This window comes from Bos mutus, chromosome 15, assembly GCF_027580195.1.
Source record: "Bos mutus isolate GX-2022 chromosome 15, NWIPB_WYAK_1.1, whole genome shotgun sequence".
Classification (NCBI taxonomy): Eukaryota; Metazoa; Chordata; class Mammalia; order Artiodactyla; family Bovidae; genus Bos; species Bos mutus.
In genome coordinates, this window is record NC_091631.1 from 77,396,922 (window position 1) to 77,411,233 (window position 14,312).

Consider the following 14,312-nt stretch of genomic DNA (forward strand, 5'->3'; position numbering starts at 1 on the left):
TGTGATAATGAATGGTTTGCCTTGGAAACATACAGAGTTCATTCTATCATTTTCAAGATTGCACCCAAGTACTGCATTTTGGACTCTTGTTGACTATGAGGGCTAGTTCATTTCTTCTAAGGGATCCTTGCCCACAGTAGTAGATATAATATCATAGTAGTAAGTATATATAGCATAGTTTTAGTAGTAGTAGATATAATATTTTTTGGAGGGCCAAAAATTCAAGATTAAAAGTGCAGGTGTTAGCTGTACCATTACCAGATCCATTTTTATTTTTCACTGCTTTGTCTTCAGCATTGTGATTATCATTTCTGTTATATATGAATGCACAACATTTGCCACAGCCTCCACTTGCTGTCCTTCCTAGCCAAATCCAAACTTTTTTTCTTTTATTAAATCTTAAGAATTTGCCTTAAAGACAGGCATGACAGGAAGGCATGTCTATATGTATATTCATGTAGGTATAGATATAGAGAAAAATATCTAGGTCTATATAGTGGAAAATATAGACAAGGTCATTATTAGCCAAGGTGTCATTATACTGATTAGATGAAAAATAAAACTTGTTTTGCACCTCAATTAATAGTGGCATTTCATCCTATGAAACCTCAACTCTTCATTTTTTAGAACAATGGTTAATAATCACCTCTATGCATTAAGGAGAGCTAGACTATTTTCCCAGGAAGTGATGAATTTAATGGCTTTTTGGGTTTTGAAATTTTAATTTCAGTTAACTTCAACTTAAATTTTATGTGATCTACTTTATTATCTTCTTATAAGAGAAACAATAATATCATTACAGTTTGGTTTTTACATTGACAGAAAAGACAAAAAGGAAAGCATTTCAAATCCCACTTGACTTGAAAAACTAAAGCCTTTTAAACTGACAAATGTATGGTTTGTGACATCCAGTTACTCACAATTGTTTAGGTTGTTTTTTGTCATGACAATTTGTAGTGAAATATAACAGAAAAGTGGATGAATAACAACAACAAAAAGACGTATTTAAAAGCAAAATTCAGAACTTAGAGAAACACTCTGAAGAAAAGCACTCTGACGTTATTGCAGGGATTATTAAATGTCATCCTCAAACTCCAAGTACAGGCACTTGGTGACATCTAATAAAAGGATACTTGAAGGAGTAAAGGTAATACATATTTCAAGAAGTCTTTACCAACTGAGCCCTTGTAAGAACTCCACATTAATCAGTTCTTTCTCTTCTTTTCCCAAATGTTACATCAAATAAACACAGGCACTTCCTATATTCATTCCTAAAATATAATACAAGACAGTACTTTAAGTGTAAAAGATACTAATGCATTAAATGAAGGCATCATGCCACTAAATTTCTAAAATTTCTTACAGTTAACCTTTAAGGAGAATCCTTCCCTCTAACAATTCTTCAGAATCTTGGCTTTAGCTGATGTGACCCAGTCCTGCAGACTCTAAAATAATATGATTCAAGCAATGGCACCCAAAGACCTGTAAAGATTTAAAACACTTTTTCTTTCATCACTTAGTGGAATTTGGGGATTGAATATACTGTCTAGGTCAGGAGACAGACGGTACAGAGGAAATTAGAAATCTTTCATTCATTGCTTCTGCAGTGGCTCTCTGGGTGTGGCACAGACTCCATCCAACACAGTCAAGTGAAATGAAGTCTTATAGACGACCCATGGAGAGGCAGTGACACCATAGCTCTAAAATTTTCTAGGATAATTAATTTTCTTCTATCCATTTAAAGCAACTACTGACATCATCAACACAGTGCTTAAGCATTCCTGGGGTGACATGGAGTAGAGATGAGTATTCTGGAGCTCCAGTTAAGAAAAGATGTGCATGAAAAACACCCGATTTTTCTATCGGGCACAAATAGTCACTTGTGTCCGCTAACCCAAGGAGAACCAAGAGATTCTCCTTCATCAGCCTCTGAACTATGTGCTTTCTAAATCCTGAGGCAGGCCCAGCACAGCGGAAATGTGTCACCTGAAAAGAGCCTGCAAAGAAAGGACTCCTTAACTCCCCTTCTTACTTTGCAGGTTAAGCGGTTCTTACTCCTAGTTCCCTGACTTTCAAAGAAGAGCGTAGAGGCCCTATTCCGTTTTCATTTCTCAGTCCCCCACCTTGGTCGTTACCCTTCTTTGTTCTTTAAATTAACTTTTCCTTCCTTGCTCTCTTTCCTAGCCTGTTTCAGCCTCTCTGTGTTTCTTCTCCTCGCTGGTCCCGGACTCTTAGACTCGCCGGCGGCTGCCCTTCGCACCTTTCCTCATCCTTGCTCTCCCTGAGCCCCCTCATTTCATCCATCCCTTTCTCAGGCCCTCCAGATTCCCTGGGCTGTTTGTTGATGAGAAACATTTGCTGCAGCGCAGACCGGAGTCCTGTGCGCAGCCCAGTGGCAGAAGAGGGCGAGGCTGAGAGAAAGGCTGAACTGGAGAGGGAGGCAGCCGATCCTCTCCAGAGCCTGCAAGAATGCGGCAGGGTGCCGGGAGCACCGGGAGGGACCAGATCCCAGGGGCCCTGGTCGGGGCTTGAGGACCTGGCCCGCGGGTGGATTTCCAGCCTCACGTGGCCGCGGAACAGGGGCGCCTGGAAAGCAAAGAGCGGGACCCTGGGGGTGCCCACTCCCAGAGTGGAACCCCCTGCCAAAGCGGGAAGGAGAGAGGCGGGAGCCGTGAAAGGGAAAAACCTGTCTCCACTGGCTGCGGAGCGTCGGAGAGCCTGGGGCGCTCCGGTGAGCAGCCGGGGGCGAAGCCCGCCGGGCGGTGGGCGAGGGACGTGCGGAGCTAGCGCTCGGCGCCTGTGGAGGGGCCGCCGGGGGGCGCGACGCGCGGGGCGGCGGGGGCTCTAGGTGGCCGGTGGCAGACCCCAGCCGCCGAGCGCGCGGCGGCCGCGGCTCCAGTGTGTGTACGTGTGTGTGTGTGTGTGTGTGTACGCGCGCGCGCGCGTGTGTGTGTGTAGGTGAGAAAGCGAGGGCCCAGCGTGAGTGTGAGCTAGGCACAGATAGAGCGCATGTCTCATCCCTGCGAGCAAGCAGGAACCGCTCCACCACCATCTTTTGCATGTGCAACATTTGCAGCCGGACAGCAAACCTCTCCCAGGGCTATGGAGACTGCAGGAAAAATCTCGCAGCTCGGGATGGATTGCTAAGGGAAGTCATAACCTTAAACAGTCCAAACCTCTTTCTGTTTTTTTTTTTCCGTTTGTTTTTAATTTTAGCGCCATAGTCCTCAATGCCTCTCTGAACGGTCTTTAGGAAGAGTGCGAGAGAAAGAGCGCGCGCCAGGGAGAGGAGAAAAGAAGATGAGGATTATTTGCAGACAGATTGTCTTGTTATTTTCTGGATTTTGGGGACTCGCCATGGGAGCCTTTCCGAGCAGCGTGCAAATAGGTAAGCTCTGGTTCAGTGGGGTATGCATGTGGGTGGCTGTAGCAGATACCGAAAGTGAGTTAAATGAGTTGCTGATAAGCAATTTAAGGGAACATTCCGCGTCTCCTTTCTCCTCTTTTCTCGTCCTTTCTTCCCTTTATAAGGACTGCCTCTTTGGTGCTGGTTCAGTTGAAACAGCACAGGTTCTCAGTCTATACTCCATCCACCCTCAGTTTCATGTCGCTGAAGTAGGATTGCAATAAGTTGGGATAAAATCTCCGTGGGGTTTGATTGCATTTTATCTAATATCTCTTTTCGTTTCTTTCTCTGGAGTATGAAGGGATGTAGAGTTTCCTTAAACAAAACAAAACCCATCCACTCTTCCTCCTGTGCTATATAGGCAACAGCTTTCACTATTACAAGAAGACATTGTTTAGATTAAAAAAAGAAAGAAGACATTTACACCCTGACCTACTTGCCTTTGCTTGCTACCAGTTAACCGATTTCAAAATTATATCCCTTTCCTGGAACCTTTTCTTCTTTTGTTTTCCTCTTGAATTTTTTGCCCTTAATCCTCCCTCTGGACTCTATTTCTGGGGACCCTATCCGTCCTGCCCTTGGCTTTTTTTTTTTTTTTTTTTCGCTGTTCTCCCTGTCTTTTGATGGGACGCAGCTATTGAATTCCTTCCAGCTAAGCCCAGCCTCACACTGCATCATTTCTCGTGGACAGTGCACAAAACGGGGCTAATTAGGCTGGGTCCAGGAACTGCACAAAAACAAAGTTCACGTCTCCCTTCTGATTTCCCTCTCACCTGCATGTCATCACAAACCTTCATTTCTGTATTTTAATGCAAATTGTCTTTTCTGCTCATCCGCATGCATCTTAGAAATGCCTGGAGCTGGCTTCTGTAGCAGTGTGCTGGGAATCATAGGGAGGGCAAGAGAGAGAAGGCAAAACACACTAAATGGTCTGTCTCAGAGCCCACTGTGATCATGACAAATTGGGACAGTAAAAAGCTGAGTTGTCCTAAAGACTGAAATACTAAACATACTCTTTAGAGACAAAAGGCAGTCTCCCAAGATGTGGCAGAGCTAGCTCCTTAATGTGTGTATTGGTGAATGGCCATGGATTTGACAGTGCTTAGTGCAGGTGTAATAATAGTTACAAGAAGGAACACTGAACGGGCTTTTTCTGCTGTTTTTGCTAGGTGGTCTCTTCATCCGAAACACAGATCAGGAGTACACTGCTTTTCGATTAGCAATTTTTCTTCATAACACCAGCCCCAATGCGTCAGAAGCTCCTTTTAATTTGGTACCTCATGTGGACAACATCGAGACCGCCAACAGCTTTGCCGTAACAAACGCTTGTAAGTAAAACATAAGTTGCAGATAAATGAGAAGAGAATTAAAATGGGGCAATAGAGTTCCTTTCCTCTGTATTATTACTGTTATTATATTTTAGAAAGACATTCAAGCTCTCCACAGTTTGCTGGTTAGAGAGGAAATCAGAGTTACAGACAAGATTAATCTCCAGGATATTTGGCTGGTTTTTCCTTCTCTTCCTTCCTTCTTCCCTCCCTTCATCTCTCCCTCCCTCCTCCTTCTCCCTCCCTCCCTTTCTTTCTTCTTTCCTTTTTCTTGAAATTACTTTCTCTTTTAACATTTCAGTATTATTCCTACAACCTTTATGTCAAGTTAGTGAAAATTGTACTCAGTCTTGTTTTTTTTTTTATTTCTTTTCCTTTGGTTTTTGTATTTGCTTTTGACTTGAGTGAGCATACATCTTGCTTTTAAAGAAGACACATGCTCTCTTACACTGATAAAGGCAATGGAAGGTTTGCTAACAGTGAGAAAGTGGGAAGTGGTGGTGTGGAGGATGTATATTCCACTAGGTTGGTTGACACTGCAGATGATCTGGTGATGTCACTTGAGGCTGCCCTGCTCTTATATTCTGGGTTGTAAATGTCTCTTGCTATCAGGTAATGTATATATCCTGTGGATATAACTCCATGGATTCTTACCTTGGTGGCAAATCATGTTAATCTCCAACCCACTGAAATCACATACTAACCCAGCTGGATCTATTATCCCCACAATACAATTAAGATTTGGTGATCTTACCTAATGTTATAATTAAACAGTTTTTCAGAGCTCCCCTGTGAAAATACTGTATAACATAAAGTAAAAATATAAGCAACTGTGTATTAATTTAAAAATCAATAAAATATGATCAATAGAGCATTTAGGTTACATTTTCACTTTTGAAGGAAATACATGTTTTCCATACCTCCTTATTTTTAGATGCTAATTTACTGCTTCTTAAAAGTTTTGTGTTAAGATAATTGTTATAGATTACGTAAGACATGTAGGAATAGTTTCTATATAAAGTTTTGCACAATAATAATAAAATATTCAGTCTGCATTATATAATATTTTTAATATATCAGGCTGAGTATATTTTTATTTTGAAAGTACTCTTTCTATGTACAAGAAACTGTATTTTGAACAAACGAATTTGAAAACAAAGAGTTTTTATGTGTTAGGAGGATATTTGTTTCATTTAATTCATATATATCTGTGATTAATTCATCTAACAAATAACATGATCATGTTTCCTTAATTTTAGGCACCTAATCAATACTCTATTTTTGAACTTCATTTCATAAGGAGGTTAAAGCATTTGAATTTTTATTTTAATCTACAGCAATTGTATTAATTTGCAGGAATGCTTTAGTTCCTTTGAGTGCTATTTACTTTGAAAAATCACTTGTTTTATTTAGTAATAAGATTAATATTCATTATGAAAATAATTATATGGGAATTGTTTTTAAGCAGAAATGAACATAAATTAGAGCTAAGTTTATGGATAGCTATTTTTTTAAATGTCTTGTTATTATTTTTTCTTCCAAGTTTTGATAGAGATGTCAACATTTCAAATAGTTCTAGGTATAAAATATTTTCCATAGTACATGAATTTTATCTGTTGATTTAAGTATTTTCCTTATGTCTCTCTTGAGATTTTGGCAACAAAAACACTACTGTTTAAAAATAATTTATGATTCAAATATATCTGAAGGTACTTTGTCTACAGTAAATTGCTATTTAAATATATATTTTTATTATTTAATTTTGAAAGACTTTCATAAAAAGTGGAACTATATTAGTTTTATTTTTCTATATTAGGTTCTTAAGTATTCTAAAGTTTATATTCTGGCTTCCAGCTTTATAAACTACAGTGATAATTCTTTATTTTCTCCTTCATCATAATTTGTTAATCTCATTCAGGTTAATTTTAGTTAGTATCATATTATTTATGTGATAAAAATGTTATATAGAATAAAATGTTAGTGGCAAAGAACTGTAAACATAAAAATTGATAAGAAACTGTACACAGCATGAAAAAGTAGAAATAGGTATAAAATATACGTAGTATGCTGTTCTTTAACATGTTAGAATTGAGAAAATTGAAGCTAAGAAAACAAAGTCTGCTTATTTTGATTCCAAGTGTAATGTAAATAGTGGTATCATGTTTTTCATAATCACTTGTAATTGACTTTGTGTACATGTTTAAAGTATTAAAAGAAAAAGTTGTAAATAAGGGAAAAACATTTTCTAGTGAAGAAAGGAAAATTTTTGACAAATGAGTATGCCAAATGTCCTTATGAATATAAGTAGGATTTGGGAAAAATCAGTGATCAGAGAGTATGGGTCAGGTGATTGGTATTTGTTAAATGAACTGACCAAGAGCCTGCACACATGTGATATTCCAGTCTAATCAAAGGTGAAACATAAGCCATAAGTATGAGGCAACCTCATGTATCAAGCTCTATGCCTTTGGGTACAAAAGGTAAAAATAGTGTTCTAGAGAATTAACATGAAATTATTCCTCATAGCGATATAGACTAGATTTTAAAATCTTTTATGTTGTATTAAATATAAATGTATAATATGTGTTCAACTAGGTTTATTTTAAATATGATTTTCCTAAAGTGAATCCTTGTAAAACTGCGTAATCTAGTGTCTTTGTGAATGAGAACCACTGTATAGGATATATTTATTTTATGAAATATACACTTAAAAACTAAAAATAGCAGACTAAGGAATAAAGAGTATTATTGGTCATCTACTGGATAAATGTAATTTAAGGTCTATTCTTCTGTCTCAGAATTAAAGTTTAAAGAATATTTTGGACAATCTAAACATTCTGCATATGAAGTTGACATACTACATAAATATAAACCCCAATAAACTCAAAATTTGCACTGTTGGGATAAATCTCAAGTTTCTGAAGGAGAATTGGGTTTATTTTAGCTTGTAACTTTTTATTTTTTTTAACGGCATTTGTGTAAGATTAAATTAAAATGCTGTTCTGTTTTTAAACTATCCCCATTGTTGAAAAATCATACTTTGCCTAGTATAAAACTGAAATTACAAGAAATACAGATAATATAGAATTATGGCATATTTAAATAACAAAGTACAGGTGTAATAGGTAGCCCAAGTAGTCAAATATCAAAATGTAATTAAAGATATACATTTATTTTCTGTAATCTATTCAAAATATGGGCTTTGGCAAATAGATATTAAAAAAAATAATTTGATGTGGACAGTTTTCTTTAACAAAATATTATGCATTTGACTCCAAATAGCTATCTTCACAAGCAAACATGCTAGTTAAATTGAGTATGTTCTCTGCAAAACATTTAAGACAACCTAAATTGAGGCTGTGTTCTTATATTTTTCTAATAGTTAATTAATAAAGATGTTTTTGCTTGAAGGATGATATATCTTAAATTTGGCCAAAGCAATAATAACCAAAATACTGATGTAGTCTATCATCAAGTTGTCTAAAAAATAAAAAAAAAAGAGAGAGATTGCAATTATCACTTTAGTTCAGTTATGTTTGAAATCCTGTAAAAGAGGCAGCCTCTTTACAATAAAACACAGAGATGTTCAGTTACTCAAATGATTCTTTTAATTTCAAATGGGTAGTAGAAAATATATAATAAGATACATTAAGTAGTTATGTATTATCACTTAGGTGAAATAGAATTTTTGTTGAATATTTCCAACTTTTTAAACTTGGATAGGAAAGACTAACTGGTTAATATTTTTGTTATCTTTTGTTATTTATTTTTTAGTGATTTGTTTATCTTACTCACCTTTTCTGTCTAAAATCTGTCTATTCAGTGGTTTGCAACATGATGGATTGGAAAGTTGTAAATCAAGAATAGAATGCATATTATACCTTAGTAATGATGAAAAAGTTGTTCTTTTTTAACTTAAATATTAATTCTATTTGTGAAGGGTTTGGTTATCAACCCTAAATATCCAAGTTGAGCGCTACTTGTAAAAGTAGGTTAGTGTGTAAAATATACTTGTTTAGCTAATCTAAATATGTTTTAAATGTGACAGTATATCCAGTAGGGTCTGCAGGCATTTTTGCTTATATACTATGGACTGAATTCAAACATGTTGAATTTAAGGGTGCTGAATAATAAGGTCTTTTGGCTTTAACAATATTTAAATATTATATATCTTTCTTTTCAGGAACATGATACCCTAAAAAGGCATTCTAAAAGTATATATTGGACTGATATAATATTTTAAAAATGCTAAAATCAAAATTCTGATATTTTGACCTTCATAGTTGTTATAAGAAATATATTAGAATTGAATATTGTTTGACTTTTGATTGTTTTTAGGAAAATGAGTTACTGTAATTAAGTTTCCTTATTTTGATTTGATAGCAAGATTCTATGTTGATTTGAAATAATTACTTAGTTTTATAATATTATTTCCCCTTTTATCTTAATTTTCCATCATGAGATTGATGACAAAGATGAGTCATATTCCTGTGGCTTGGACCTTTCTTAAATGATGCACAATTTGCATTGATGTATTTCAAAATTGTCACAGGACTAAACTTCCATAAACCCATTTGAAAAAATTCTTTTTACTTTTTTTCTTATGAATTGTTCCAAGAGGTGTTATTTCTCAAAGAGGAACAATTTTTACTTTCTGACTTTAGGAATTATGTATATATCTTATTAACAGAATTTTACTAGTGTTCAAGAATTTAAAATTAGGAATAAATTCCATATACCTTACATTTTATTATAACACAGGTTTTATACTGTTTTTGTGTACATGATTTTATTTGACCTCAACTAATCTTGGAGTGAGCCTGTCTGAGAAGATAGTCATTATTTTTTAGGTAAGCCAGATTCGGCTCAAGAAACTCACTTGATTTGCCAAAGACCATGTGGCTAATAAGTCACAGAGTTTAGATTTGAACCCAGTTGTTCTAGTCACTAACCTAGCACTTTAACCAGGAGACCATGGATGTGAAAAATACATCTATACTGAGATTACTTGAATCAAGAAATAAAGTAACTGTCTTTTTTTCTAATTTTATCATAATATTTTTAAGAAAATAGGGCAACACATTTCTTGGCAACTTATTCATTAATCAGATGACAGTGAGTGATGCAGCAAAGACAGAAGTCATATTTTGTAATGAATCTGCCCATTCACTCACTAGATTAGATAATAAACATAGTCACTTATTCATTAAACATGTTTATCAAGGACAACTGTATTTAAGACACTCTACTAGAAATGAAGATTGATATTTAGTCACTAAATCATATCTGACTCTTTTACAACCCCATGGACTGTAGCCCACCAGGCTACTCTGTTCATGGAATTTCCCAGGCAAGAATACTGGAGTGGGTTGCCATTTCCTTCTCCAGGGATTGTCCTGATCCAAAGATCCAATTCGTGTCTCCTGCACTGAAGGCAAATTCTTTACCACTGAGCCACCTGGGAAGCCCAGAAATGAGGATACTGAAAATTATGAGTAGTTGTTACCCTCAAGGAGCAGTAGGAAATATATACAAGCCAATTATCACAGTTCAGTAAGACAAAGTATTATGACAGAGAAATAGAGTGCTGTGACAGAGATTAACACAGGAAGGAACATCAAACTTGGCATGCTGCCCTATGGGAGTTATTACCTGATCTGGGCTTTAAGGCGCTAGTTATTTGAAATATAGACAGAAAGGAAGGCACCCCTCGCCAAAGTAGTAGCACATGACAAGGCATCAAGGGATGGCGAGGCCAGGTGTGATTGAACCACTGAATGTGCTTTAGTCTGACTGTAGTACTGAGTGTGAGGAGAAGGAGAGGTGTGCTAAGGGGCGAAGCTTTGTAGATCCACACATGGGCTTGTAGCTCTTGTAAGGAAACTCTTTTGAATAAAAGGGGGACCTGTAAATGATTTAACACAACAGTGGCATAATCAGATTTATGTTTTATAAATAACAGGATGATTTCAAGAAGAAAAATGTACCAGAAGGGGGGGAAATGGGAAGGAAAAAACAGTTGTATTGAAGTAATACATCTTAAGATGGTAAGTTCTTGAATAAAATTGGAAGCTCTGAGACAAGAGCAAATAGATCCATACAGAACTGTTGACAGAACGTAGTGATGATGTCTGTGTAGGCTGGTGAAAAGCAGTATAGTAAGAATTAAAGATGATTTCTTCAATTTTTAATTTTGACAAATTATCAAAACCAAACTTGGAAGGGGCACACCAAAGAAGGAGCAGATTTGAATGAGAAAGGTGAGTTTAGTGTGGATATACGGATAAGGAGGCATTTAAAAGACATTTAAATGCAATACAGTTTTGGACATATGTATCTGGAGCTCTTGGGCTCAGTCTGAACTGAAGAGAGACACTGAATAATGACTGAAACCATGGATGTGGATGATATCATCCAGAGAGAGCAAAAGCAGTGAAAAGAATGCTGAGGACAAAATCCCAGGAAATACTAGTATTTCAGGGACAAGGAGAGAAAAGGAAACTGAAGGAAATGGGTCAGAGTTCAGAGGAAAGTGAGGTAAGAATAATTCACGGGAGCCAAAAGATAGGAAGAATTTCAAGTAAATAGTGATCTTTGATTGCCAAATTTTAATAACAAGTTGCAAGGATAATTGATCCTTAATATCAGTCTTTTCTTCTCTTTTCTTTAGTGTTCTTTTATATTTTGACTAGAAAAAAAAAGCAGCCTTTATTAATCCCACATAGATTCTATTAATGCATATTCTTTGTGTATAGTGGCCTAGAATATTCTTATAATTAGTGATAGGGATAATCTTTTCTGGACTTTTGATCCAGATGGGCTTGGATTTGCAACCTGATAGTGGGCCAGTTACTTGCACTATTAAGTCTCAGTTTCTTCATTCATTAACAAAAGACACATGTATTTTATGATATTAAAAAAGTGCTTGGAAAATATTTAGCCTATAATTATAACTCAATTAAATTTAGCTGTATTACATTTTCTGTCACATAGAACATTTATTTCTGAATCAGTGCAAAAATTTCAAGTTTATATTTCCTGTTTATATTTTGAAAAGTTATTTGTGTTTTGAATAAATATATTTTATTTGTATTTCATGGGAATTTTTGACCTCTAACTTAATTGTTAATTTTAATTTATACACAAATCTAAATGCATATTTGTCTAAACTATTTCTAAGTCCTACAAGAGGATAACTTTGTTGGGAATCTTTGGACCATTTGGAGAAAGAATTGGTTCATGAATGGATTAAAGGGATTAATGGATTCTCCTAATTGTATGCAACTGTGTGTTCTTGAGTGTGGCATGTGTGTATGCATGTATGTGTGTGTAAACAGAGAGACAGTCTAAATTTTTGAATAGCTTATCAATGAATTTCAGTCACTCTCTCACACACACACACACACAGCCCACAGCCCTAAAGGAGTTATACATAGATTAGATAAACAGTACTCCATTCCCTATCTTCTTTATTTCAAAAGCCAGTTGGATTTTCTTTTTTAAACTAACCAAGAATTTTTCCATAAACGTAGTCTCCGATAGCTTCTTCCTCATCATAGAAAATAATCAATGTGTCCTAGCTGGGAGAATGCTTGGTTTGGTATTCTGACTATTAAACTATCATGGTATTATTTTTATGTCTTGTCTTGACTATCAAAAGCACTACACATTCCACATCAACTCCTTCTATTTTTATCATGACTTGCCTTTTCCCTTAACCATCACCACTCCTGCAACAGTGTTCTTGAAGGTCATCAGTGATTTACTGATTAGTAAATTCCATTGTTCTTTAGTCAAAGTCTTTTAATAATTTGAAGAATTTGACATAGCTGTTTTTGAAACTCATTTCTCCTTGATAATATAATTAGCTAGTGATTATATGCCAAGGGTCTGTATTAATTACTTATATTCTTATACAACTGTAAGAAACAGGCATCACTATTATTTTCATTTTATATATGGAAAAACTAAAGATTTGTAGTTAAGAAAATTTGCCTAACCACAAAGTATTCAGGGCATCAGATCCTGAATATATGCCTTCCATTCACACCAAAGTGTCCTGATTAGTATAGTATATATAAGATAGCCATCACTCTGTGTGACAGTGGTTAGCTAACTCCAAATTTGAATAGAAAGATGTTTCCCTCAAAGTTACTTCTTTAACATTTTCCATTTACCTGGTGAATAAAATGCGACCCGGAGAAGGCAATGGCAACACACTCTAGTACTCTTGCCTGGAAAATCCCATGGATGGAGGAGCCTGGTAGGCTGCAGTCCATGGGGTTGCTATGAGTCGGACACGACTGAGCAACTTCACTTTCACTTTCATGCATTGAAGAAGGAAATGGCAACCCACTCCAGTGTTCTTTCCTGGAGAATTCCAGGGATGGGGGAGCCTGGTGGGCTGCCGTCTATGTGGTCGCACAGAGTTGGACACGACTGAAGTGACTTAGCAGCAGCAGCAAAATGCCACCAGGTGTAAAAATGAATAAATTCCACCAGATTTTAAAATGAATAAATGAGTCTTAATATCCTGCACAAACATTGTATACTTCATTATTTGGTCAACCTGCATAATCTTTATAGGAATGTTATTTGATGACTAGTGGTCAGAGAGTTCATTTCATGTTTTCCCTTACATGTTTTTGGATTCCAATAAACATAATGAGGAATCTCTTAAAGATTATTGACCTAAGTCAAAATTGCTGCCATCTTCATAGTGTCCTTACTTGCCTCTAATTTAATAAAACTACTAGAGCCATAAATAAAAAGTTCAATGTTATCTTAGAAATGAAAGGCAAAAAAAACTGTGTGTAATACTTTTCTTTGAACAAGCCATTATACTTCTCCAGCAAAAATTACACCTAAGCTATAACCATTGTTTGCTTATTTTTGCTTATATCCTTTTTTTTATAAAAGCAATTCCTCATTGTTGTTGCTGTTCAATCACTCAGTCTCTTTGCAACCCCATGGACTGCATCACACCAGGTTTCCTTATTCTTCACATCTCCCAGAGCTCGCTCAAACTCAGGGCCATTGAGTCAGTGATGCCATCCAACCATCTCGTTCTCTGTCATCCCCTTCTCCTCCTGCCTTTAATCGTTCCCAGCATGGTGGCCAAAATATTGGAACTTCAGCTTCAGCATCAGTCCTTCCAATGGATATTCAGGACTGATTTCTCTTAGGATGGACTGGTTTGATCTCCACACTGTCCAAGGGACTCTCAAGGGTCTTCTCCAACACTACAGTTCAAAAGCATCAATTTTTCAGCATTCAGCCTTCTTTATGTCCAAATCTCGTATCCATATATGACTACTGGAAAAATCATAGCTTTTACTATATGGGCCTTTGTCAGCAAAGTGATGTCTCTGCTTTTTAATATGTTGCCTAGGTTTGTCATAGCTTTTATTCCAAGGAGCAAGCATCTTTTAATTTCATAGCTACAGTAACCATCTGCAGTGATTTTTGGAGATCAAGAAAATAAAGTCTGTCACTGTTTCCATTGTTTCCCCATCTATTTGCCATGCAATAATGTGACCAAATGCCATGATCTTCATTTTTTGAATGTTGACTTTTAA

At 36.2% G+C, this 14,312-nt stretch overlaps 1 protein-coding gene across 5 annotated transcripts in view; it reads left to right on the forward strand.

Moving 5' to 3' along the window:
* The first annotated feature begins 2,444 nt into the window (after nucleotides 1-2,444).
* GRIA4 (glutamate ionotropic receptor AMPA type subunit 4) overlaps nucleotides 2,445-14,312 on the forward strand; it is a 686,576-nt gene continuing 674,708 nt past the window's right edge. For 4 of the 5 annotated variants that reach the window (XM_070384348.1, XM_070384349.1, XM_070384350.1 and 1 more), the window contains exons 1-3: nucleotides 2,604-2,731; nucleotides 3,217-3,388; nucleotides 4,576-4,734. In XM_070384348.1, coding sequence (XP_070240449.1) covers nucleotides 3,301-3,388; nucleotides 4,576-4,734 — 247 coding nt within the window. In that variant the 5' untranslated portion in view covers nucleotides 2,604-2,731; nucleotides 3,217-3,300. Of the gene's footprint in view, nucleotides 2,732-3,216; nucleotides 3,389-4,575; nucleotides 4,735-14,312 lie in introns of all 5 variants that reach the window. The other variant, XM_070384351.1, reaches the window with a different exon arrangement.